The sequence below is a fragment of the Vipera berus genome, assembly GCF_964194415.1.
Source record: "Vipera berus genome assembly, chromosome: Z".
NCBI classification, from domain to species: domain Eukaryota; kingdom Metazoa; phylum Chordata; class Lepidosauria; order Squamata; family Viperidae; genus Vipera; species Vipera berus.
Genome location: NC_138205.1, coordinates 42,472,098 through 42,499,988, shown reverse-complemented (window position 1 = coordinate 42,499,988; position 27,891 = coordinate 42,472,098). Strand labels below are relative to the sequence as shown.

The following is a 27,891-nucleotide window of genomic DNA, read 5'->3' as shown; positions in this document are numbered from 1 at the left end:
TTGCATCCAACAAGCAGAGCACTACTGCTGGGCCATGAACATTTCCCCTTTGATCCAGCCTTGGTTTTGAGAGCTGGTGGTGGTGCATATTGGCTAAGACCAAAAGATTCTCAGCCTGTGGACTTCAGAAATACAGAAGATAGCCCCTAGTATGAGTTGAATTTATTTAACAGCCATTGGAAAACTTATATGACATGGTGACCACAGGTGCTGTATTCCTGCCTCTGTCACAGGTAGTGAGCCTCAGAAGATTTACATAGTCTAATACTGGGAAATGCTGCGCTGGGATAAAACTCCTAAATAACCTTGGTAGTAATAGGAAACTATTGAGTTTCGTACATCCACCATCAGCTTATCAATTGGTCTTGAACAATTCCCCATTCTTTAGCAATATGCAGACAATAGCTTATGAGAAGTATGGAAACTAAAATAGTAGAGTCTGCCTGGTTCAGTCAAGCCAATGTTACACAAACCATAAGTAGCAACATAGGCTAAGTTTGCAATGCTCATAAACAGCCAGTACTCTAAAATGGGAGACGTGAATTCCCTCACCACTCACATAGACATACCAAAGGTTTTTAGCTATAGTTTTGGAATTTTGACAATACTGTCATTATTACAAGCTTTCTTCCCTTTTGGGTTACATGTAACTGTTGAGATGTGTTTACTTGGAAGGAAGAATGGGAAGACCAAGTGGTTTGTCCCGTTCTTGACACAGTTTGTTACTGTTGAAATTGTTAGTGACTGCAGAATTTTAAAACCCAGCCTGAATTTGTTACCAGAAAATAATCATCAGTAAGCATTGTCTGCCAGCTCCTTAATTTGATTTAATGTCTGTTCGTTCTAACAATTCCATTAGGTGGTACCAGTCAGTTTCTCAGCTCTGGTCAGTGATGATCTTGACTTATCCTGGAGTAGATTCTTAAGCTTGTCTTGCTGCTTCAGATCTATGGCACAGATCAAAAGTCAAGATATTGGTACTCTTTCACCTTCCAATGTTTCCATTCCCATAGCAGAAAGTTCCAATGGGATAGCAACATGCAGGAGAAACATGTAGGAAGTAGATTCATTCATGAGTGGCAGGACCGAGGAAGACACAAAAATGATTCCTGTGCTATAAAGATATCCAGGAATCTGAAGTTGCCTTGAATCCCCTTTCTGTAATACGATTAACCAAAACAGATCCTGCAGTTATATTTGAAGTGTGGTGGTCGGCTTAAGATGGGTAATAAATTACTTTCCTTCCCACAGCTAAGTTTTTAAATGCTGTTAACAGGAACACAACCACAGAGCATTCTCTTCAATGAAAGGGGATAGATACAGGAGCAGGCAATTTCCTTGTCCATTGTGCAAATCTTCACATTGAACGATGTGCAGCAAATTTCAACTGGTGTAGATCTTCTTTCTGCCTCCAGCAATAGACATTCAGAGGATTTTTTTCTTAAACCTTGTTTTGCAGAGGCAGCCACGTTTTGCCAATCTCAACCATATATAATATACATATGTACAGCGTCATGTCACAAAAGCGCTTTTTGTGGACAACCCTTCCACTTTCTGACAAGGGGGTGCTTTCTCTTTTTCTCTGTTCCCAATTTAAGGAAGAAAGTCTAAGAATATTTTGATGAGGAAGCAAACATGTTGCCCTGTTGCATCAAGCTGGATAAATGGTTCAGTTGCCCTTCCCACCTACTGAAATCAAGCCAAAGAGGTTTGACTCGGGATGTTTTGTCCACCCAAAATCTTCATCGACGTTTTTGAGATTTATGAGAACAGACTACCACTGTCTCAGCTGGGGCTATGAGCAGGGCTAGGCTCTGTGCTGTCGCTCACCAGACACTCGTTGGATTTTAGGCTAGCTAAAGACTTGCAGCTAGGCAGAGAGGCCAAGGATCCACAAAGGCCCAACATTGACGGAGTTGGGTCCTTTCCTGCAGAGAGAAGAAGAGAGGAATAGCTTTAAAATGAGTGCAGACCACCCCTGAGAACATGGCTGGCCCAGACTCCAACAAAGGAAGGGTAAACCTAGATTAAAAATTAAAACTTTCTCCATGTGTTGAATTTCTATTTTGGTTTTCGAAAGAAATATACCGACAACTTTTGAAGAGGCTGAAGCTGCACGTGGCAGGTACTTAGCACCACCTTCAATAATTTATTAAATTATTAATAACTCCTCAATAAAACTTTATTGAAAGATTAAAAACTTAGAGCTTAATCCAAAAGCAGCAGTTGTAACTTGAAAAATTAATTACATATTTGTTTTAGAAATGGAAGGCTGGCATTCAGTAAGATGGATGTCCATGTTACTTAAATAGTGTCCCTAAAATGCAGAACAAAATCATGTTCCTGCAAAGAAGCCAGTCTTCTGTATGTTACTGTTCTGCGTGTGTCTTGATAAGAGAAAAGTTAAAGACAAAACGCAAATAATGGCAATTTAATCTTGGCATCAATTTGAAATTACTAAATGCTATATCCAACCCCAACCATCAACTTAAAATGTCTGTAATGTCTTAATAATTCAAATATTGCAAAAATTGTAAGCCGCCCTGAGTCTTCAGAGAAGGGCGGGATATAAATGGGATTAAAAAAAAATAACAAAATTGTTTTAAGCATAAAACATAAAAGGCTACTGAATCTAATATATTCAGGGTAGTTTGAACAGAATTATGTAATATATGTTAGAAGATCAGTGGGAACAAGGTAAACCGAGAGGGAGGTGGAACAACAAAGGCTGTTTTGCTTTATTTCTAGATGTGAAATCACTGGAAGCTCTATAAACAATGGTTAACAAGAAATAGAACTTATGCTTTGTGGGAGACCACTGTTATTACTGGAATTATTTCTTTCTTGAAACTATCAAGAAAACAGATTAGGAAGAATGATTTCATAGTCACAGAAAGCTTGATTTGAGCCAAAACCAAAAATCTGTTTCCTATGTCAGGGCTTTTCAACCAGTGGTAGGGGTACCACCTGTGGTACATTGGCACCTGAGAGGTGGTACGCAACCATCCTAAAAAAGTAGTGGGGGAGGGGAATGGCAGCACCGCACAAGCCTGAGCAAGAAATGGCTGGAGCTGCAGGGCTCAGCGGAAGCGCCAGGCTCAGCGCCAGGTTCCAGCTGGAGTTCAGTGCTGATCCTGGTGCTTCTGAGCCCAGAAGAAGCACTGATCAGCTGGAATGTTGCAGCATCTCCAGGGTCTTGTGATTTACATTCAGATGCTTGGCAACTGATTCATATTTATGATGGTCACACTATCCCAGGGTCATGTGAAGTGACCAAAACCTGCTGCAACCACCCAGCAGACGGGGGGAATAAAAACCAAACACACCCCCACCCCCACCACCCCCACACACTCCCGCTGCCAATCCTCAACAGAAATGCTCACAACAATGAAAACCTTGGACAGGAGGAAGAGTGCCACCGGCCAGGCAGGCAGGTGTCTTGCTCGGCTGTGGCTTGGGGGGCACTTCTTTCAGTGCCATTCTAACTGAACAGTCACTAAGCAAACTGTTGTAAGTCAAGGACTACCTGTACTTCATCATTTTTTTCCTTTTTCGGGGGGGTGGTGGTCATCAAGTTGACACCTTGCTAGGCGACTGGTGGTACTCAGATGTTGCCATATCCATAAGTGGTACAATGGGTGAAAAGGTTGAAAAGCCCTGTCCTATGTAATATACTTGCCTTGGAAAATATTAATTATGGGACTTCAAAAATTTTCAGAATTATCTTATCAGGGAGATGGGCGGCTTATACATTTAATAAATGTTCTCTTTGGGAGCCAACACTCACATATTGTTGTGATTCAGGGTCAGCCTGTGGGTTCGGCAGTTGGGTCGGACGACTCAGAGGAGGAGGGGGGTGTTGAAGAGCTTGCTGAGGGGGTTGAAGATCTTTCTGATGAGAGCCCTCAGCCAGGCCCCTCCCACCTGGTCACGACGGAGACCCAGCTGTGTGAGCCTGACAGCGTGGATGAAGATGACACACAGCTGGCCCTGTTCAAGGACGCCCGACGCAGGAGGCAGTCAATCAGGACTAAACAGAGGAAGGCAATGGGGCACCTCGGAAGGAGGCAGAGAGAAGCCACGCCCTGAACTGTATAAAAGGGGAATGCGTGGGAGGGCTGGTTTGCTGAAGGCAACCGCTTGATTAGTTCCTGTTTCATAGCTCCTGTTTCATGGTTGGTGTCTTGGTTTGCTCTGTTTTATATTAATAAATTTGGCAGGCTTAATTCCAGCCTCTTGCCGTTTGTAAAGGGGTTGTCCCTGCCTTTTCTGCAGGGCCGGTAGCAGACTGGTACAGAACACATATCCCCCTTGCCCTTCACATTTTGTGAAGGGCAAAGGGCATGACAAGCTGTAGCATATCTTGTTTTCTAAAGCAAGCCCTTTTGGGGTTAACAAATACAAGCATAATATGGTTGGGTTTGGAAAACATTAAGCCAAATGAAATGACACAAGGACTTTGAGTGATGTACAACTCCAGTCACAGCTATTTCCCACGACCATGCAAACTCTTACCTAGTGGTCCCCAAGGTTCCCCTTCGTGTTTTCCTTCACCCATCCTTTGTGAATCAGAACTCAAGCTTATTTCTGTGGAAAGTTGATCTGTGCTCATGAAGCTATGCCTGGAAAAAAGAAGAAAGAATTAGGAGACATTTCTGAACTAATTCCCAAAACTTGTACATTTCCAGTGTGGTGTTCTGATGATTAACTTTTGAAATCTGCCAGCAATTCTGTCCTACCTAGCTTCATTTAAAAAAAATCTAATTATAAAAAATGGATGCTCCAAAACAACACCTCAATCTCAAAATACAACATATTTTTCCATCTAGGCTCTACATAGACCCAGAGGCATTTCTAAATGATAGAAATAGTGAATGGCTACAAACCATTACTTTGAAAAAAAAAGGAAGATAAAATGTCAGAAGGCATCCTGGAAGCATCTTCACTTTGATTTTTCTTTAAGTAGGTGGTTTATAATTGACCTTGGTCATGCCCATCACATGAACCATGTTTGAGATGCCCGTACTGTAACTTGGTTTCATAATTCCAAAGGTACCCCTGGGAAGACTTGATACAGAAAGACATGAGCAGGTTGCCAGAAAAACATCCCATGACTATATAATTTTCATGTGTATAGGAGGCACATCTTAAAAAGGAAACTACTGAAGTCATATAGACTGTTTTTCGGGCAGACTTTTTAGCCACAATACAGCTATGGTTTGTAATTGTCCCCCTCTGCCATGTTTTATTTTTGTCCCATTTAGTATATAACCTGGGATTTACAGATTATTTCCATCCAAATATTAATTTAGCTCAAATTTGTTTTGCTTTTTTATTTTTAATTCAGACCCAGATGCTCTGGATAATCCTTGAATGTTGTTCTCCATTGATTCTGCTCTTTTTGTTCTTGAAATCACCCTTCTTTTGCTCAGCCAATTCTAATATTGAATGATTACAAAATTTTGTCAATGTGGAATAATTCATACTGATGTGCCAAATATGGAGTCAAGACAGCAAATAAGGTTGGTGTTTTTGTAGCAACTATAGACAGCATATAGAAACTTTTGTGCCTATTTCTTCATGTGGCAGGACTGCCAAAACAAGCCTGTTTCCATGGCTAAAATGTTTCCTAGATAATAAACAGGTGTTCTTTATCGTGGTGGTTTTAATACTTTTCCCAGAACATCAAAGTTTGATGCTTTCGTTCTGAAAAAGAATCAATTTTCTGCTTCTGTTTAAAAACAGAATGGCTATTTTAGCAAGATGAATTGAAACCAGAGAAAAATTAGAAGAGATTTATTATGGTTCAGTTAGGTTGATTTAGACCAGGGGTGTCAAACTGCCGGCTGGATGCATCACCATGCGAAACCGCGCCAACCCCATTGCCAGCAATGGAGAAAAAGTTCCGATATGTCGCGCAACGTCACGAGTTTGACATGTCTGATTTAGACTGAGCAAATAGAGAATTAGATGTGGAACAGAGATAGGCAATATTTTAGTGGAAAGATGCTACACTAGTTGGGGGGCATGTGATAAGCAAGTCAGGGATGAAAATGGGAACTGGGGACAAGATTAAATTAATTTCCATGAATTTTAAATTTACTGAAAAGTGTAAAATGTATGCTATATATTTTTCTTGTCTTGGAATGGAGGAAACATGCATCGCTGATTTCCAGCAAATATGCTGAGGCTACAAGAGATCTTAGAGAAAAAGGTACATCTTTTAGACACACACTGACCTCCTGAATATCTTGGGTTCTGCATGATTTTCATTACCGTTCAGAATCCCCAAAGACGGCCACTGGTTCACCAAGGGTGCAGCCGTATCCTTGGAGAGTTGGGTAAACTGGCTGTTGTCTGAAGGGATGAGGCCCATCCTGAGGGCAGAGCAGGAGGAGGGAAGTCTGATCAGGGACGAGGGAGTGCAACCTGTCAACTCAAGGCAAGGAGCCAGAGAACAGCACTGTGTCCATCCTCCCACATGACACAGGATCCAGCTTTGACAAACCTAGACCCTGTCTCATAGGACAAAGGGAAAACCAATTCCATTTGGGCCTGCTTATTACTGGCAAGGAGAGTATGCGGGGTTGTATCCTACTTACAGCTGCTCTTGCAGTTCCAGGATGATGCCTTCCAATTCCCGTTTCTCTAACTGATTCTGCACCTTCACCTCTTCCAGCCTTAACTTCAGGCGTTTGTTCTCTGCCTCCAGATCCTTGAGTTGTGACTCTCTCAACCGAACTAGCTCTTCTAGATAGCCCTGGGAGAAAGAAAATGGGGGGGGGGTGTTGTGGAAAGGAGAAAAATTAATTCCTATGCACTAGTACAATGAAATTGGCATAAAAGTATTGGATTTTTGGAGTAAACTCTGCAAAAACAGCCAGTAAGCAAGAATTAAAAAATAACTATTGTCCATGATCTGCTAACCTTTTTAGACTACTTATTTAATAACCTTCAAAAGTTGTGTCAGGCCTGAAATCTCTAGCATATCAAAACTAGTAGCAATAAACCAATAAACCCAACAGGTGGCTAAAAGTCTTAATAAGTAAAAGTAAGTCTATAGAAAGCAGATTAAGCCAAAATATTGCACCAAAAGATGTTTTCTATACCAGGCAATCCTTGAAAAGGGTATTTCAAAGCTGAGGTGACCACAATTGCAGAAGATGTATTCCCAGTTCCCAGTTCTGTTTTTGACAAAGGGAAGAATAAAGAAGGACTTCTGCAGGATTTCTTTAGCATGTAATCCAAAGTCGTGTGGCTTTAGGACATAGCAGCAGGAGCTGTGAAATGATTTAAAGCCTGGCAAAAAGTATTTTGTGGAGTTAATTATAATCAATAGTTTAGAACAGCCTTCCATAACAGTCACTTGTGCCTTAGTCACCTCCCGTCTGGACTATTGCAATGCACTCTACATGGGGCTGCCCCTGAAGAACATCCGGAAGCTTCAGTTGGTACAAAATGCAGCAGTCCACATGGTTTTGTACAGACCTCAGTGTGCACGTGTGACACCTCTCCAGCAGGAGCTGCATTGGTTGTCCCTTTCCTTCCGGGTGCAATTCAAGGTGCTGATTGTCACATCTACCCGATGCACTAGAGCAGGGAGGCAAGGAATGTTGCAGGTCCCATCCCCTAAGGAGATGCATCTGGCGGGACCCAGAAGAAGAGCCTTCTTCTTGGTGGCTCCCTCTCTCTGGACCATCATTCCCTCAGAGATTAGCCTGGCCCCCACTTTAGCACTCTTCCGGAAGGTACTGAAGATCTGGGGAACCCAGAGCTGGATAAAGGTAAAGGTAAAGTTTCCCCCGCACATGCGTGCTAGTCGTTTCCAACTCTAGGGGGCGGTGCTTATCTCCGTTTCATAGCCGAAGAGCCAGCGCTTGTCTGAGGACGTCTCCGTGGTCATGTGGCCGGCATGACTAGACGCCAAAGGCACAGGAAAGCTATTACCTTCCCACCGTAGTGGTCCCTATTTTTCTACTTGCATTTTTACGTGCTTTCGAACTGCTAGGTTGGCAGAAGCTGGGACGAGTAATAGGCGCTCACTCTGCTACGCGGCACTCGGGATTCGACCCGCCAAATTGCTGATCTTCTGATCGACAAGCTCAGCGTCCTAACCCACTGAGCCACCGCGTCCCATTTCAGAGCTGGATAGAGCCCAGCAAATAGCTAGTTTAATGTGTGCTGGGATGGGGAAGGTGGGGGGGTGTTATTATTTTATTTTTCCTCTTGTTATTTTATTTTTTATAAGGTGTTTTTTATTGATGTAAGTCACCATGAGTTGCCATGTGTGAGTAGGCGGCGATACAAATTTTCAAAATAAATAAATAAATAAATAACCTGTTGTTCCTTGGATGTATTCCTTGAGAGGAGGAGGAGGAGGAGGAAACCAAACATATATTAAGAATTGTCTCTTTGGTAAGGTAAATATATAATTCAATATACTTTACTTAACTCCTGAATTGGTTACAGATTCTGAACAGATACTACCTTAACCTATTGCTAACTTTCCTGTAATCTGATAATCTTCAATCATATTGGGCTACAACTTTAACTGTCACCAAACACTGCCCGCCATCCAATATACCTGAAATCACCAATTTAGAGAAAAACCCTGAATCTGACTTTTCTCAATGGGAAGTTTCTTCCCCGATACATCTTAAGAGCAAAGATTTTCCTTATGCTGCAGTCATGTAGAAATCCCTCTCCATGTCTTTCCCATGGAAGTTTTATTCAGACCTATTAAATTCTCAGCCTCTCCTGGAAAATCTTTCTTTCTTTGTTTTCTAATTTCAAAAACAGCTGATTTTAGAAGTTCTGTGGAGCACAGGAAGGGCTCCTCAGTTTTCTCTCTCTTAGGTTGGAGCACTATTTCTAAATCTCACTCCAGTCTCAGATGTGCAACTCTGAACATTTCCATGCCTTTTCAGACATCTTGCTTTTATGACAGGCGTAGGTTTGACCCTGAGGGTCTTATGCTCATGCTTGAACTCCAGGTACCTTTTGTGCATAGACGATGCGAAACTTCTGCTCTATCTTGCGCCATTTAATGTACCAGCTGTCTTCTGCAGTCACTAAGGGCAGATACGGATGGTCCGGAGAGCTCTCTTCACTGGTACTGCTCTCCAGGCTGTGCCGCTCCTCTTCATCACTTAGGTAATCGTAACTAGAGAGATTGAAGTTTACTGCAAAAAAGTGACTGAAATGGGATGCATAATTGCACGCTAGAGTCCATTTCAAGTTTACAAACAGCAACACTATATTTTAGTGATCCTAATAAGAATGCCTTGAGGGGTTTCCAAAGGTTTTTTTCAAAGAATATCTTGCATACCTGGCCTACATAGATATATCTAATCATTTCAAGTCCCAAGAATACCATTCTGAAAACTCCCATTAAAAAAAATCAACCTCCAAAAAGAATGTTAATACATCTATCTGTTGTGTTATTTTTTTTTATGTTCACAGGAAAGGTTTTTTTCTTGTTACTATGCAGGGCATTTATAATTTGTTCCCTCTCATCCTATGCAAATTTATGGTCAAAAGGGATCATACCGAGGACCTTCTCCATTGGTGGTGAAGATGATGATGATGATGGCTACACAAGTCTATGTTACATGTGGAGCCAGTCCCAGTTTAGAATGTGTTCTTACTTTTTTTTTAATGGAAGGCTCCCCTTTAAATTAAACATGCATATCTTAAACTCTGAACAATCAAGCATACATTATTAGCCTTGGAGAACCTTTTGCTTTATAGCCTAATTCTAATGACACAAGGCAACATTAGGAAAACCCATTACCTCTGTGTAAACTTCAGATATGGAGTATAGTCGATAACCACTGGTGTCTTACCATCCATAATTTCCCCTTTCAGGCAGAAACTGTAAAACAAATAAAAATTGGATTAAGTTATTTAAAGTTCCCTGTCTTTGGATACTATAGATCAGGGTCCCCAACCCCAGGTCGGTGGACCAGTACCAGGCTATGGCACTGGCAGCTACTGGTCTGCACAAACAAGCAGAGCCCCATCCACAAGATATAGGCAACACACAAAACCACACACCCTCCAAGCCACAGAAAAACCTCTCTCCACGGAACTGGTCCCTGGTGCACAATAGGTTGGGGATCTCTGCTATAGATAGTTTAGGGCTGTATCACAGTTCTAATATCAGTTGGGCACATGCATACCACAATATTGTTTATTTAATTTAATCTGCAAAGGCAATAAAATATAGTTCATTCAAAGGTGGTATAATGGAAGACACAATACTTACTTAAAGTTAACAGTGCTTATCCAGACAAAAATGATTAAAATAGAGGGCATCAATGTACCTGAAGTCTATAGCACTGAGGCCAATCAGCATTCCTGTAAGGACAGTTGATTCTTCTCGCAGCATTATTGCTCCATCATCGTAAAATCTCCTTTAGAGGGAGAGGTGAGGAAAAAGAGAGGCTTGTTGATTAAATAGGGACAAATGTGGAAAAAGATATGGGAATTGTTATCTCCCACTGTGCTGTTACAGGTAGTCCTCGACTCAAATCACAACTGAGTCCAAAGTTTCTGTTGCTAAGTGTGACAGTTGTTAGGTTGCTCCATTTTACAACCTTTCTTGTCACTGCAGATGATAAATTAGTAATATGGTTGTTAAGTGAGTATGGCTTCCCTGTTGACTTTGCTTGTTGGAAGTTTGCAAAAGAGGATCACGTGACTCCAGGACACAGCACCGTCATAAGTATGAGTCAATTGCCAAGCATTTAAATTTTGATCATGTGACCATGTGGCTGCTGCATTGGTTGTAAGTGTGAAAAATGGATATATGTAATTTTTTTTCAGTGCTGTTGTAAGTTCGAATGTTCATTAAATGAACTTTTGGAAGTCAAGGGCTATCTGTATTACAAATATGGAAAAAAACAAAATAGGTACATTTATATCCTCCTCTCTTAGAGCAGAAAGGAATACACACAATGCATATAGACAGATAGTCATCCCATGTCAAAACTATTTATAAAATATTACTTTACTGAAATAATGCCTGTCATTGCCTCCATCCTTCTTTTCACAGGAAACTTCTGATAACTCTTGCTTTCTTTTGTTCTTTTTCTAGACAGTTGGGTACTTCTTAACCAACTCCTTTGGCCACAGCAGCCGGCTACTTTATTTTTCAAGAAAAGCATATGGGGATGATTTGGGTTCCCAGACATGTTCTTAAAAATTAAGCTAAAGACAGATGCTTTCCTCTGCAGCCTGCCAACTGCAACCAAAAGACTAAAAACGTAGATCAGGTAGGAGCTTGAAAGACACCAAGAGATGTTTACAGACTCATTGGCTTCCTCAAGTCCAATCCCACCAGACAGCATCAACATACTTCTAAGCCATCCAAAAATTCTGATGTGTATAATACATTTAAACCCACTTAGTCAACAGTTTGAATACGAGGCATTTTTGCATCCTAGAGGCAAAGCATTAGGTACAGCTTTCTCTCTATGTGAGGTCAGCATCAAGCAATTCAAAAATTGGGCTAGTGCCAGATATTGCACTATAAGAGCTTCTTGCACAGATTTCCAGCAAGAGCTGAGAGTCATTGTCTTGCACTTGCAGAATACAAACTCATTTATGACTACTATATATTGAAGAAGAAAAACAACAGCAGAGTCACTCTATACTGTGGTAAGAATACTGTGGGGAATATTAAAAAGGCAGAATATATTTCCACAAAGGAATAATAGAGAAGATCTTTAAAAAAGACAGAAGCCAGCCCCAGCCCCTGTCCCCAAGCAGAAACTAGGCAGAGGCCAGCTTTTAGAAATGCAGATATAATAATTCATTCAGGAAAGTTGGAGCCAGGAAGCTATTAGGAAGACAAAGACACCTAAAATCTACATACCCCCAGCCAAATTCTAAGGACAGGAGAAATAATAAGATTAACCCACCAATACCAAAAGGGCACACTCAGATTCAGGTCAAAGCACATGACACAGGAAATATAAAGCTTCAAACAGGAACAGGAAACAACCTCAAGAGCCCCAGAAGGTATAAAATCTACCACTCTCTGCTATATATGGTCAGTTTTTGCCAGAGCCATCTTTCTGTCTGGCTCTCCTCTTCAATAACTCCAACCTTCTTCCTAAAGCTGTCTCCATTTTATTTATTCCCAGCTTGGACTGGACCCTGGTGAAGATTCTTTTCTCTCAATAATTTGGCAACCCAGATGGGACTCCAAGGTAACCTCTCCAATGGACTGAGACTGGTAAGCCCCATCTTGCCAGCAGCAGACCCCTTGTGTCTGTGGATGGGTTTTCCAAGCCCTGGCCATTTGGAGCAAGGATAATAAAGAGTTTCAGCTCAAAGGCTGCTTTGGAAAGAAGGTGAGTACCTCTAAATTTTAATTTTAAAGCCCAGGGGATCGAGGGAAATGTGTGTATGTCTATATGTGTGACTGAGAAGACCTTTTTTCCAATCACAGTTGGATTTTGCTGTCTCTGGCCTTTCCTAACCACAGAAAGGATCTGTTCAAGTGACAGACTCTGGAAAGCATGGGGGTTTGGCGAGAGCACAGGACCTTTTGTTAGGGAAAAAGGAATAGGCTGTGTCAAAATGGAATGGAAAAGTAAGTGAGAGAATTGGATTTGGGCAGTTAGCTAAGAATCACTGAGCAGAGCCCTATTCTGGAAAGGAGGTACTCTGAACAGAGTCCTCCCATGCAATTTGTCTGAAAAACTGAGGGGATACCACAGGTTGGGAGGTACCTCCACCTGTTGGGGACAGTGTATTTCAAGGGCAGTGTATTCTGCAGGTTGCAAGGGACCAACGAGAAAGCCTTGTAGTTTCATTGCAGATGGTAGGAAAGAGCATGGGAAGTTCAGGATCTAGGATCCCATTGAGGTCTCCTTTAAGAAGGCTAATGGATACCTTGGGTCAGGGCAAATTGCCTGCCCAGGCGGGAATGAGTAAGAAGTATGCATGCAAGTTATGCAGGAGTGGACTCTGCTCAGGGATGAAGCAGGAAAAACCAAATTGGCTAAATAAAGGTACTTAAAGGAAAAGAGCCTTGGTGGAGCAGTGGGCTAACGCCTCCTTAAGTAACACCAGCTGCCTGCAATTAGTGCAGGTTCGCATCCCACCAGGCTCAAGGTTGACTCAGCCTTCCATCCTTCCCAGGTAGGTAAAATGAGGACCCAGATTGTTGGGGGCAATAAGCTGACTTTGTAATAATGCCGCTGGGGTGTGTGTGAAAGCCCTAATAAGCAGGCATATACATAGAATGAAGGCTACTGCTAAGCTTGTAAGCCACCCTGAGTCTTCGGAGAAGGGCGGGATATAAATGGGATTAAAATAAAAAAAAATAAATAAATAAGGAAATTAAAATATAGGAACAGTGATTTTTTTCTCTCTCTCTTTCTCTCTTTCTATGCAACCGCTTGACATATTTAAGATTTGTGCTTTCCTTAATTTGAGCTGAGATTTATGGTGGAAATGACCAGGATGTGTAAAACTAAGAGTTCTGTTTCCTTTTCTGTTCATTTTCCTGGTGTGTGTGTGTGTGTGTGTGTGTGTGTGTGTGAAAGTCTTTGTGTGTGAAGTAAATATAACTGTTGGGTTACTCTAATCCAACGAGAAAAGAATTTTAAAATTCTGCTAAAAAATCTGCTTAAAAAAAGCCATCAAAGGGAAAATACCTTCACTCTTATTTTGTCTGGCTAACAAAATAGAGTGAAGTGAAGAGAATTGAGTTCCCTTTTGCCTTCCCTTGTCATCAGGGAATGTTTTAAGGTCATTTAGAGGAAAAAGTTGTATTTGGGCATTTTCTGTATGTGTTGTCAATGGGTTTTATCTGTCTATCCTTTTCCTGAAACATGAGGTATGTCTACCTACAAGAGCCTCATGAGCTCAAGTTTGCTTGTATAGGAAAATAATCTTCTTAAGTTACTTTTCTTATCCTATCACTAATCAGTGAATCTACTATGGAACTAATCCTGGAACACATAAGCATTTATTTTCAATTTCTAATGTGGTGTTTTTATCTAAAATGTGCATTGGTAGTGCTGGGCAAAATGCTGTTTAAAATATTTTGAAAACAGATATAAAGGTAGACTCTCCAGTCCCTGGTAAATTGCACACCTTAAAATATTAGGCTTTTAAAATTATTAAGAGCTTTCAGTATTCTCAAGATGCCCAGCATTTTCAAGTTGCAAGTCCTTAAGTCCTCTTTAACATGTTGCAAATGTTCAATTTCAGAAGTGAGATCTTTCATTTTTCTCTTACCACAATCCAGCCTCTCTTTCGTCCACATCTGTGGTGTCCCCATTTTGTCTGCTTATCCGTTTCTTTAACAACTGCAGTAATGTCTTTTCAAACTCTGCCTAGAAGCTACCCTCCCCCTCCATCTATTTCTCCATTTCTTTTTTTTAAAAAAAACAAGTTTTATTAGTTTTCCAACTTTACATTAAAATATCAAAATATTTACAAAGCAACGTGGTGACTGGGTAAACAATAGTCCAGTAACAAAATCATTTGTGCCTATCTCAGGTTAAATCATCTAAAAATTTCCTCTCTGTTTCTCATAATTACTATGTCACAATCAAGTTAATACATTTCTAATTATAGCACAATCATTTAAGATATTTATCAATATATTTTAGTTATAGTTATCATATCCTGTTGTTTTTTTTAAATTTTACCCATTTTCAGTTACAATGCTCAATTTAGCCTTTAAGATCCATAGTATTTAAGTTTCGGGTGACCCAAATTTCCCCTATTTCATTAAGTAATGGTTGTCATATCTAAAGTTACATAGATAGATACATTCTTATTTTATTTCACAAATATATTTCACAAATATATTCCATTTGTAATCCTAGTACCTCATCCCTTATTAGTAAAGTATCCTTTATTATCTCAATCCAACTTCCATATTATAATTCAAAACTATATTCTAATAGGTAATTTTAATTTCCATTGTAAGTCTAAATCCTAAATATTAAATCAAATAAGATCTTTCAAAGTTTTCCCTTGACCCATTAAAGCTCTTCCATTCTAGATAAAAAAAGAAAGAAAAACCTTTTTTAAAAAAATCTAACTCTGGCTTTCTTTTTGTGTCAGACAGGCTTCCATACTAGTGCCTTTAAATCCTCAGATGTATCTCCCTTCATTACTACACATGTTATATGTATCAAGGGAGACCATCCAGTTGTCAAATTTTCAAAGGAACCAGCCCCTTTGTAGTCATTAAATTGCTGCTCTAATAGTTCAAGTTTCTGTTTTTTGGGCCTGTGTATTTGTTATCAGTTCAGACTGGTCTTCTTCTTCTTCCAGTTCCATCTGGCTTGGGTGAGAGGTCATGTCCAGTGTTGTATAGTTGTCTAAGTTTTCAGTGAGTTGTGGTTGTAAGTCTTTAGAGCTCTCCATCTTAATGTAATTTCTTCAGTTTGTGTTGTTTTTTGAGTTGCAGGTTCTATAGTTGAGATCAGGGTTTGTCTATCAAAATTCTCAATAGATTGTACTTGTTGTTCTTTAAAGTCCTCTGTCTTGGTATTAATTTCTTCCTCTTGTTGATTTTTGGATTGTAGATTCGTTAGTTGGAATCAGGGCTTCATTTTGTAAGTTTAGGCTGGCACCTTTGTCTTTCAATCTAGCTTTTGTCTGCTAAGTAATTTCAAGGATTGTTTCAAGGATGAGTTTATAATTAAGTTGTGGATAGTATTCCTCCATTTCTAAGGTGTTTACAGATAGTTCTCTAGTGGAGGCTATTTTTAATAAAAGTCAGTGAATGTCCACCTCCACTATTCCTGGGAGTTTTTCTCTGCCAGATGTTTCAAATTCTTATCTTTTTTAGATAATGCCAACGACAGCTAGTCTGTAGCCAAGTCTCACAGAAGAAAGTAAATTTCTTTGCTGTACCAGGCTTCACCACAACATGTCCTTAGTAGCATATAGAATCCTTTTCCAAGCTCAAGTTAGTCTTTTATCCAGTTTAGACTTTTCCTCTTTTTTTTTCAGCTTAGCAAATAAATAGGGTAGTAGGTCCCCATACAAATAAGAAGTTTTGGGGACCTCAAATGTCCAAAAAGAGCAAGTTCAATTTTAAATTATTTAATTTTAGTTATTTATTTTCTTTTCAAAACTTTAAATCCCCAAGTAGGTAGACGCCATTTTTCCAAAAAGTGGGGGGAGGAAAATTTCAAAATGCTCCCACAGGAAATTAGTTGGGGAAATAAGAAAGGTAGGGTCTCACCCAATTCCTCCACGTTGCTTTCGTCATGCTTGTTAGTGCTTTTGGCTTTTGGCTGGTAGGGCTTGATGGTCGGCCATGTTTATGACCAACCTTTTCTTTGTCGGTCCAGAGGAGCTGCTCCAGATCAAATGGAGGGGCTGCCACCCCTCCGCAATCAGTCGGAGGGCCTCCTTATGGTCGTCACCCCTCCAGGGCGACTTTCAACCCTTTTCAGGATCTCCTAACGGAGGAAACCGGGCAGTGGGGAAAGAAGCTCTCCATGCACATCTGCCAGTGCCACGAGCACAGACCGGAAGCCTCTACTTCTCCATTTCTTATCTTCTGTTCTCCATGCCTTTGTATGATCAGCAAAGCCTTTCCTGGGAGAGTCCACCCGGAAAGGGGAGATGGGACCTTGTTCTTATGTCTTTCAGCCCTGCACAGATTACCCCCACAACCTTTGGAAGCACAGCACACTGACCCAGATGCTGCCTCCATCCATTTGAGCCAGAGAATTGGGCTTGAATTCAGACATCCACTAGAAAGCCACCATGCAACCAGAGTGGAACAGATCTTCCCAAGTCCTACCATCCCCCCAGAAGTCTGTGAAAGCTGCAGAGGAAGGAATGAATCCTGGAACCATTGGCCCCCATGTGAAGCCTCACAAGACAACAGGGAAAGACCATGGAGGAGGGTAGAAATTCATTGTAAGGTTTTCTTTCTTGCCTCATTTGTATTGTAATAAGCCATTTGAATGTATTTATGGAGGGATGGCATTTGGAAATGGTTGGCACAGCAAGTACTGAACACATTGGACTTCTGTCTGGTGGGAGGAAAAATTTGTACAGGATGCTTGTATTGCCTGTTTTGTATGAGTAGTTACATACACAAATGCACACACACCATTCAGAATCACACTGAGTCTATCCCTTTCACCTAGCTTCAGTAAAGCTCCAGCCTGATTCTTGCTCTGTGGCATTAAAGCTTTGCATGCACAACTTTCTGCAAATTCCAAGGGGGAGGGAACCAGGCCTGTCAGGTGATTTGCAACTCATATGCTCTCACTGAGGAGGTAGCAGGAAAGAGATCTCCAAACCCAAGCCCTGAATATGTTGCACTGGTGGACTCAGAATGGGAGTCCTAGGGCTCACTGTGTGCAATTTAAGAAAAATTAATAAACTGGCCTGCAAACCTCGCTAAGCTCAACTGGACATCACAAACCTGGATGCACTGAACTATGTGCTAAGGCAGAAAACAATCCTTGAAAATGGGCAGCCAATGGTTATGTATTGAGGCAAACATGGCTGTGTGTAGTTTTGAGGAATGTGCAAACCTGACTGGAAGCTCAAAGTGACATCCAACATTTGAAAATAATTTGTACAGAATATTGAACTCTATAAATTTATTTTCCGCCTAACAGAACTTTTGCCCTGACTTTTAGATCTTCATGGTTGAAAGGCTTCCCCTTTTTGGGAGCCTCTGCAAGGATCTTTTTCTGCTGCCTCTATTAGTGTTTTCCCCGCCCCCCATTTTTTTCCCTGCATTAACAGTTTAAAAGCTTGTTTTCCCACATCCTGGAGCCCCATAGAAGTGCCCATCAAGTCTCCCTGACCAGATCACATTTTAATCTTGTGCTAGTAAAACTGTGTTACCCACACTTATACGGCACAAAGGGGGGATTGTGGGAGGTCACCCAGAGAAGAAAATATTTTGAGGAATATTAAAAAGACAGAATATATTCCCCCAAAGGAGCTTAAAGGCGGAAAAGCAAGCCCAGTTTTTTTATAGCCCCAAGCAGAAACTAGGCAGACGCCAGCTTTTAAAAATGCAGATGTGATAATCCTATTCAGGCAGGTTGGAGCCAGGAAGCTAGAAGCTGATGAGATTATGAAGACAAAGACCCCTAAAATCTACACACCCCCAGCCAAACTCTAAAAGACATGACCTTTGGGGACATAATAGGATTAATTTACCAATATCAAAAGGGCATACCCAGACTCAGGTCAAAGTGCATGACAGAGGAAATACAAAGCCTCAAACAGGAACAGGAAACAACCTTAAGAGCCCCAGAAGGTATAAAAACCCATCACTCTCTGCTATATGTGGTCAGTTTTTCCTAGAGCCATCTTTCTGTCTGGCTCTCCTCTTCAATAAACTCCACCCTTCTTTCTAAAGCAGTCTCCATTTTGTTTTTTCTCAGCTTGGATTGGACCCTGATGAAGATTTTTCTTTCAACAATACCGAGTACAAGTTTTGCAAATGGGAATCCACTTTTTGAAATTCTGCAGTGACTAATTACATGTATCTTAAGTTTACGCTGTGTTTACGTTTATTAACACAGACACTTTTTTCCTTCCTATTTGATAGGATGTGTGGGCCTATATGAGCTCCTCCATATAGTTGTAATTTTGGTTGGGAAAGTAACTAGGAAATTGGACTCCAGGCCTACTTGATCAGGAAAAGGAAAGGAAAAGGATGTGTGGCTATTTGCTACAAGCACAGATGTTCTTACCTGGTTGTTCTGGTATCCCGAAGTGCTGTAGCAATATACTCAGACATGCGCTTCTCCATCAGGGCCACACGAATCCACGCCCGGCCCTAAAACAGAAAGTTTGCTACAACAGGCAGCACTACAAAAGTTGTTCATAATAAATGTACAGATTTATATCTAGTTCAACCTGAATCTGTACTCGAAGTAAAGATAGCTAGGGAAAATCTAAGGAAAGCTGGATGACAACCAAGTGAAGGTTCCCATTGTGACATCAAGTAATGCTGTTTCCTAATAAATATGTTTTAGAAAGTCAGAATGTCTCATCCTCTCCAACATGTTAGCTTGGAGAGGTGGTGCAGGCTGTATAGCATGAACAGCTCTGTCTTCACACACCTGGCTGCCACTCACAACTGCCAACATATTTTGCCTGAAGTGACCACTTAGCTATATGTAATGCCAGAGGTGGTCCAACAGGGCTTCCCTCAGTCCCTGAGATCTTCTGACCTTAGCTCTGGAGGTGCTTATGTTTTCCATGTTTTCAATACTACTGACGCAGTTATTTGGGACTTTGTTGCATGCCAGGCGGATGTAATCCCAGAAGCCACGTTGTCCATCAGAGCTAAACCAACTGGCAGGACCTAGGAGGAAGCAGGGAGGGAAGGAGGGGAAAGACTTGTAGTGTAGTGCAGACAATACTGATCAATAATGAATGGCTATCTATTAGTTGCTACTTGCTAAGGAGTCTAATCTTAAATCTATAATAGAAGCACATTAACATTTTTATGTATTCACATTCCTTCAACATCCCTAGTGTATTAAAACTTTCTAAATCTAGTCTAGTCTATGATGAATATAAAGTACTTTGACTAACTTTTTTTTATCAGAGTTCATCAGAAGGCAGGTCTGTCTCTAATGGTAGATCTCAGAGTATATTGAAAAATAGCTGTTAGCTACAACAGGAATCACAAAACAATTTGATTGATTGCTAAAAATACAACACATATATAGTATTATAACAATTAGGATGAACGGGCATTTTGTATAAATGTCAAAGTCAGATATACTTAACTCTAATTGTATCTCAGATATTATTTAGAAGGTGGATTTTGAAGTTGCACCAGCAAACATGGTCATTCCCACATCTGTTATTATACACAATGAGACAGTTACTGCCTGCCATCCCTTGGGAAGACTCATGGAAGAGAAAGGGGACAAGGCAGGTGATAACTATCATAGAAGCCTACTCAGATGTACTCTTTTCACCTCTTTTACAGGACTCCCACCACCAACTGCCTTGCAGAAAGAAGTGTATAGAACAGTTTTAGTTCTTTAAAAATAAATAAAAATATTTGTTTTTATTTGCCTTTAAGCATTTATATCCTATTTTCATTTTGTACAATTCAGGATAGAATACATAACACTCTCATCCAGAATGACTGGGCCAAAGTTATCCGGCCAGCTTTCATGCCTAACAGAGGACAAGGATTTAGTTTCTTCATTTATAGTTCAGCATCTTATCCAAACTGACTATCATGGGAGGACTGAAAGGTAGGATATAAATAACAATAATTAATAATAATTCAGAAATACAAATATTCTTGGCTAAAGGATCACTGCAGAAGTTAGCCTGTTTGCTTAAACTCTTAAATATTCGGGGCCATAAGATAACCATTAGAACTTCCTGGTTGCTTAATCGGTGATCTATATATGACACAAAATTATGAATAGAATTAACCTTTGGTTTCATACAGAAGGATTTCATTTATATTCCTAGACCCATCCATCCATCACATTCAATGGTTATCTCTTGACAATCATAATAACATAATTTCTTCAGTCTTTAAGAAAGCAATAATTCTTATTTATATAACAGATTGGATTGATAAGAGTGACCTTGAAGTAAACAGTGTTAACGGTTTACCAAGCAGTAAGATAAAATACTATATTGCACTGAGACATATCTCTAGTTTATACTGTATTGTGAGTAATAATGAGGGGTATGCAGACCAACTACTGTTTTATCAAAACATTGGTTTTTAAAGATGCTTAGGTTCAGTCTTGGACACCTCAGATTAGATATATTGACATCAGGAGACTTAACATTACGAATTCCATTCTATGATTCTGTTCTATATGTTTTTTTGGTTTTTCTGACCTTATGTTGGATACATAAGGAATCTGAAATCTCTGTTTCACCTCAACATTATACAGGCATCAGTCAGGCATAGGCTAAGCAGTCAGGCATAAGCTTGGCAGTTTTTGCTTAGCTCCTCATATAAAATTTGCTGTGATGCAGATTAGCACCACCACCACCATCCTATTCATCCAGAAGATACGTTTATTTGACGTACCATGATCCCCTTTGAAACGATGGCTGAGTATATGCTCTAAAATTGCAGCAAAGTTCACAAACTCCTCTGATGAGTCATCAATGGGTTCTATTGTATATTTTTCCAATAAAGTCTTCACAGAAAATCTACAATTGAATGAAAAAAGGAAACATAAACAGAATTAAATGAGAAAAAGAAGCCATATCACCAGGTACAGCTTTTTTTAATTCTTTGTAAAATACAAATATAAGACAAAATTCTTCCTCCTCCATAATGGGCTGATTCTTTCTAAAAAAGTAGCAGCTGAAACCTTGGGCTAAGCCTTAATGAGGTAGCTCTGACCCTGTACACTAATACTCATTATAGCCTGTTGTTCCCATGTGTTTGCTCAGCAAATACAGCTTTTAGAAACATCATTCATGTCTTCCACAATCACAATTCCATGATGAAATGTAGTTTTGCATTTAAAAAAAAATCTGCCTTAATCACTGGTCATAAAAAAATCCTGCTATTTAGGAAATGGAGACCTGGAGACTTCTATTGAGGATCTTAGGGGTAGAAGTGGTGTTCAGATTAGTGAAAGATAAGTTGGACTTTGTAAGCACATGGGATGGGGGAAAGAGAGAGCACTGGGTCAGGCTTCAGGTACCGGAAACTCATCTCCTCCCATATTGGAATAATTTATCCTTGACAGATAACCATTCTAAACTTCCCTATATTTATGTGCTTCTTTGTTTTTCTCCTGTAAAATGAGGGCAATTTGAATTAGTCCAACTTTTACCAGTCCTTATTTGGAACAAACATAAAGATGATCATTTCAATGTGTTCCTGGCATGCATTTTTAATTACTGAATTTCTTGCAAATGTATTATGTTTCAATAGTACTGCTATCAAGCATCCAGCTTTGGGAAAATTATTGAATGGATTATTTGTTATACCTACTAATGATTTTAAGCAGCAATGCATTAAGCAATACTTAAAGGTTTCTGACATAAATCTGTTGAGACTTATAGCCATATCTCTAAGTATATAAATACTGCTTAAGTGCTCTGTTGCAAATTAATATTGGGATATTGGTATCATATACAAATTAAGTTGTTAATAGAGTAGCTGTTGCATTTCCATATGATTCGCTTCTCTGGCCATATTTTTTCTAAGTTTTCTTGGATGCTGGGCAATAGTGCATCATCTGTGATTGTTCCCTCTTAAAAAATTACTCATCCTCAGAAGTAGCTACTAATAGCATCTCTGCATGAATCACCACTCTAGCTAGGCTGGCTTTCCACCAGTCAGAAAACTTTTCCATATCTTTGAATGATAGTGATTAGAATTCTGTATAATTTCTATTTCTCTATATGTTAAAAGTAAACTCTTTTAAATGCAAAGCAAAGTATGTGTACAAACAGTTCACATAAAGAATTCCTCACTTTCAGGAGTCTGAGAAACATACCTTTTACTTAGTGTTTCACTTTTCTGCATTTTACAACTTCTGCTGTTATATCTTAATTAAAGTGTATTGTATTTTGATGTATTTTGCTTCTGTTTGATGCTCAAACTGCATATGTTATACAACATTAAATGCATTGTGTAATAATTAAATATTAAATATTAATAATTAAATATTAATAATTAAATATTAAATATTAATTAAATATTTGCAGCTACTTAGCTAAGTATTCAAGTATGAATTAGAAAATCAACCCTAGGTTGTACATTTTTCATTGAAAGTTCACACAAAAAAATTAGAACTCTGAGAAAGCAAAGAGGAACTCATAATGCTTAGTAATAAAAATAATGTATTTTTCCATTAAATATGCACCTGAAATTAGTCAGTTCTGTCTAATAAAGGCTAATATCAATTGATAATTCCAAATTTTTTTGGAAAACTGAACATTCTTCTTGATTCCTTCAATTATTCCTTGGATTCAGTTTAGTTGTTAACCTGATCTCTTAATTGGCCAAAACTCTCATAAAAGCTTTTTGGTTCAACCCAGCTTAAAATGAGCAGCTGTGTACAAATGTATGCCTGAAAAATCTGTTGGAGCTGGCAGTTAATAAGGATCAATCAATCAGTAAAGACTCCTGATTCAAAACAATATAAAAGATTACTTGATCTACTGACAGTTAGCTTCCTGTGATGCATTTGGCATTAAACTCATTCAGAATGTCCCTTGCTGTTTGCTTTTCTGCCTGTTTTGCATAGCCTTTGCAACTTAATCATTTTTTAAATTGGCTTTTCATGATCTCCTACCTATGCTGTGGCTGCAATTCCTGAAAAAAATATTCCTGAAAGTTCCATGAAATCATGAACTGAAAGCTAATTGAAAATATGTTTTAAGTGATTCAAAATAAGCACCGGAGCTGTTTAAACTATTAAAATTATATGGAAACATGCGTGAAGCATCTCTTTTCATATTAGAGAAGCTTCATCTTTTTCCAGGCTGATATGAAAGATTTGCACAGCTCAGAAAGCAATGAGTATTTTTATTCATCTCTAAACTTCTACATTCTGTGAACTACCTGAAGACTGAAAATAATAACACCAGGATTATCTGACCGAATTCTCTTTAAAACTCAGTTCTCTTTCTTCAGATAGCAACTAGTTAGATGCACTTAGAAAAAAAGTGATAGTGATATCTATCCACTCCTAGGCATCTTGTCACCCAGAGCCTTGGTGGAGCAGGGGGCTAATGCCTCCTTAAGTAACACCAGGTGCCTGCAATTAGTGCAGGTTCGCATCCCACCAGGCTCAAGGTTGACTCAGCCTTCCATCCTTCCGAGGTAGGTAAAATGAGTACCCAGATTGTTGGGGGCAATTAAGCTGACTTTGTAATAATGCTGCTTGGGGTGTGTGTGAAAGCCCTAATAAGCAGGCATATACATAGAATGAAGGCTACTGCTAAGCTTGTAAGCCGCCCTGAGTCTTCGGAGAAGGGTGGGATATAAATGGAATTTAAATATATATATATAGATTATTACCATGTCAAAGTAAGTGAAGCATAATCCTGTAATTTATCTTCAGTGGTTTGGCTGAATTTGCTCAGAGAGTACCTTTCTGAATGTTGCTGATTAATTTATCACTTGAGTATTTATCAAGTTTCTTAATATATATATACTTATTTTTAAAAGTAAAATGAAGAGAAGGATGGATAGTGTTAATGAGTATCACAATTTCTCATTCCTTAATGCAACATTCAAAATGTAGCCTTTTCACAGAATTGACTCCCAAAGGTAAGGAAAAATAATTAGTACATGTTCAAGATTCTCCACAAAGCCTCTCCTCCACTTTGTATGCCAATATTTTTTCTGTGGTATTTTTGTTACCAAATATGTCTGTCATGTGGACAAAAAGAGAGTTATGCATATGACTAGCCTTATGTGTAACTAGCTAGAAGATGGCCTTATTTAAATTCAATGGAATTATGGCCAGTTTAAATATTTGCTGATAATGTTTGGATCTTATCAATCAAGATTATCTACTCTTTTTTCTTTCTTCTAATTTATGTAAGCACTATACAAATTAAGAAAAAGAGAATAGCACCAAAAGCTTGCGTACAAAAATGCTTCCTGTAGATTTTTTTCTTCAGTGGAAACCATGAAAACTTGTATTTAAAAACAGTGTGAATAATGTTGATTTACATCCATCACCCAGAGTTTATTTCCTCCTCCTAAATTTAAAAGCCCTGATTATTGATGTTTGCTTGTCTAAGAAAGATGGGTTGTGATTTATACTTTAGTCAACAATTGTGCTGGCTGGAAATATTGGAAAGACAACAGACTGGAAAAAGCTGTTCTCATCATTTTAGCTCCCCATTTTCCATCTTCTCCACCTCTGCTCCTTTCAGAAAGTTAGAATGATCAACATTTCATCCAGCTTTCCAAAAGCAACATAATTGTGTATTTAAAAAACCCCATTCAATCCTAAAAATAAGTCTGTTAAGGTGATCTTCCTTCACTTCATTGGGGAAAACGAAAAGCACAGTCTCCCTGTCACCTTGTTGAATAAAAGGTATAGGGTGCTTGGAGGCAGGCCATCAAATTCTGGCCAACCCCAGGAAGGAAGAGGCATGAAGCTTTGGTTGATTCCAAGATATGGTTGTTCTCATTTATTCCTCTTTCTGTGTAGTTGACTTTGACAGACAAGCAGTGGTCATCTAGTCTTTGGTGTCAGATATATGGAATTCATTCTAATAGAAGAAGCCCATTGTCTCCTCTGCTTTTATTTCCCAAGCTGTTCTTTTCCTATTGTTATTTTAAGCAAGTCCATCTGAATAAAAACATTAACCTTCCAACAAAAGCTGCACTATCTTCTCTCTGCTTCAGCATGCTATTGTGATAGGTTGAAGAAACTAGGTTTCTCCTTCTTCTCCCACCTTTTGCTCAGTGCCTTTGTTGAAAACGAAGATTGTTGCTATAGCAGCTGCCCACTCCTCCTCCTTTTCTCCTCCTGTCCCTTCTACTGCTCTACAGTGATGTCACTTCCCAGATCTCATATCTCCCTAAATGGATGCCCATAGCATTCTTCTGTCAACACTGTTTCCAAGAGAGCTCCTTTTCCTTGAGAAAAAGAATGGTATAAAAGAGATTCCAATATTGAAAGGGCTCCCTGTGACTTTGTTTCCTGTTTCTTTTTTTATTTATTTATGGAATTCAAATTTTGATGTTTTCAGTCCTAAAGGGCAGCAATTCACCATAACAAGTGATAATTACACAAAGCCTTTCTCTTGTCTACCAGAATTTTCCACCTTGCCCTGGAGCTTCAATTCCAGCTGACAGTCTGAAACTGTCTCAGCTAACTGATCACCTTGCAAATGAAAATAAGGTTTTCAAGTCTGAAAATAGCTAGGCCAATATAATGTATGGTGTTTTCCTGAAGTCTACTGGCCATGTGGGAGAACCTCCTAGGTTGTTAGAGTCTACAGATTTAATTAAGGATATATTTCTGGAAATCATAATTTCTTTGAGTTTCTAATCCATAACTTGATATGCTGAAAACATAATGGAGGATGTGCTGGACTGAACCTCACTTCATTCCCAATTAACATGTCCATTGACTATGCTGAGTGGAGTGATGAATAGTGTGGCCCATCTTCTGTTAATGTCTAGTGCTTTGGGAGTCTACACAACCATTGATATTTGTTTTTCCCCCTCCCCTTTTTTTACTTTTAATTTGCTTGTTTGCCCTACCTAGCCTGCCATCTTAGGTCTCTTGAATTCCAATCACCCTGATTGTTTTTTCTATCACTCAATGTAGTAATATTTTCACCTTTTAACTTTTCTACCCCTACCCCCATAGCACTGAATATTCATACTACCTATGTAAAATATAAGTGAAACCTTGTGTAAGCCTTTTGCCATTTCCAGACTTCTTTTTTTCAATTTTTTTTATTGAAGATAGAATTAAAATATTGAGAAATGGCACCTTTCATTTCCACCTTGCCCACTAATCTGGCCTTCGTCCCATCTTTATCTTAGGGAACATGCATGCGTGAACTCCCTTTTATTCAGTCGGCTTCCATCCCCCACTCCCACCCCCACAATGAAAGAGTCTCTTACCTGCAAACGGTAATCAGGTTTTTCCTTTCTACTGAAATGTTCCTGGAAGAGGTTTTCTTGGAGGACAACCCCAGCGCCATGGTAGACCGGATACAATGTGATTCCATCCAGGGGAAAGATGCTCTCAATAGCCCGGGTGGTGTCACTGCTACCTCTTCCTCCTCCTCTTCGTCCTCTTCCTCTTCCTCCCCACCCCCTCCCCTCCCCCTTCCTCTTCTCCCTATTTTCCCCCAGAAAACAAGGCGTTGGGTCAACCTCCCCCAAGAGCGGATGTTTCTGAAGTATCTCCCTCCTCTCTCTCTTCCCCAAATTAGCTCCAGCCCCCTTCTTGGATGGTTCGGAGAAAAAAGCAACAAAAGCCGGACGAATGGCGACAGGGGAAGAAAAGGTCGGGAGGAGCTCTCCTTGGTGCTGATGGAAAGCGGGGTCCTCCTCCTCCTCCTCCTCCTCCACAGAGGAAACCAGCCCCTTTGCCAATGACGTGATGCCCGAGGATGGGAACAGTCGGCGCCGGCGGAGAAGCCAGGAACGGGAAGGAGGAGAGGCGGCGCCTCCCGTGTTGGTGCTTTCCAGTCATTTCATGCAGACATTTCAGCCGTGCACAGAGCTCTCCCGCCATAGGTCTTCTGCACTTAGGAACTGTGCTGGGTTTGTTTGCGGTTTTTCACTGCAAACGATCTCAATTTTGCAAGAATTAAAATCAGCATAAACTGACATATTTTCTCACCGAAGTTGTTAAAGAAAAAGGATAAATCCACACTTTCCCTTCCTGGCAGTGATTCCCATGGGATAAAATTGACAACTGTGCAAAAACGAAGTGTGAAAGTTGAAGAAATCATACTGTATTGTTTTGCACACCACATAAGCTACAATGCGATTTTCTTGAATTGCAGGTGTTTTATATGCAAGCATGGTCCACCATGGCTCTGGGGTTGTTTTATTCAACAAACTATAGTTACAAATTATAGTTTAGAAGATCATTGCAAATCCAGCCATTTTTCTTCTTTCCTACCTCCATTTCATTCCTCCTCTGTTGATTCCCTATGTCTGTATAAAAAAAGGTTCTTCATAAAGTGCCATTTTTATACCTGGCATTTTATACATGTAAGGATAATGACAATGTGTTATATCTACTAACTAAAGCTCATCCATTCTGCATAAGAGCATGAGGGTGTAAATTGAAGAGCTTCTTAGCAGATTATTAGAATGAGATTTTCCAGCTTTTTATTTGAGTAGACCACTAAATTTGTCTTATTTCTTCACATTATCTGTGATGAAGATGAAAAAATGGCCTCTTAAGTCAGATAATT

The 27,891-nt window shown here is 39.6% G+C and overlaps 1 protein-coding gene and 1 long non-coding RNA gene across 4 annotated transcripts; one reads left to right on the top strand and one right to left on the bottom strand.

The window, feature by feature from the left end:
- Nucleotides 1–24: 24 nt before the first annotated feature.
- RUNDC3A (RUN domain containing 3A) lies at nucleotides 25–26,899 on the bottom strand. The gene is made up of 11 exons (XM_081345005.1): nucleotides 26,582–26,899; nucleotides 21,047–21,171; nucleotides 19,200–19,333; nucleotides 18,717–18,802; nucleotides 10,326–10,415; nucleotides 9,794–9,874; nucleotides 8,998–9,163; nucleotides 6,603–6,760; nucleotides 6,240–6,377; nucleotides 4,516–4,622; nucleotides 25–1,928 (listed from the first exon to the last, which is right to left on the bottom strand). The coding sequence occupies exons 1-11, from the start codon at nucleotides 26,686–26,688 to the stop codon at nucleotides 1,786–1,788; spliced, it is 1,335 nt and encodes a 444-aa protein (XP_081201131.1). The 5' UTR covers nucleotides 26,689–26,899; the 3' UTR covers nucleotides 25–1,785.
- Nucleotides 11,151–27,031, top strand: LOC308678129. Of its 3 annotated transcripts, XR_014028604.1 has the most exons (8): nucleotides 11,151–11,276; nucleotides 12,150–12,359; nucleotides 12,458–12,601; nucleotides 16,639–16,911; nucleotides 18,405–18,505; nucleotides 19,781–20,243; nucleotides 21,095–21,236; nucleotides 26,896–27,031. It is a non-coding gene; the product is annotated as an uncharacterized lncRNA (long non-coding RNA). The 3 variants fall into 3 exon arrangements; XR_014028605.1 differs by lacking the exons at nucleotides 11,151–11,276; nucleotides 12,150–12,359; nucleotides 12,458–12,601 and having other exon boundaries at nucleotides 16,299–16,911; XR_014028606.1 differs by lacking the exons at nucleotides 11,151–11,276; nucleotides 12,150–12,359; nucleotides 12,458–12,601; nucleotides 21,095–21,236 and having other exon boundaries at nucleotides 16,299–16,911; nucleotides 26,896–26,999.
- Nucleotides 27,032–27,891: the final 860 nt, after the last annotated feature.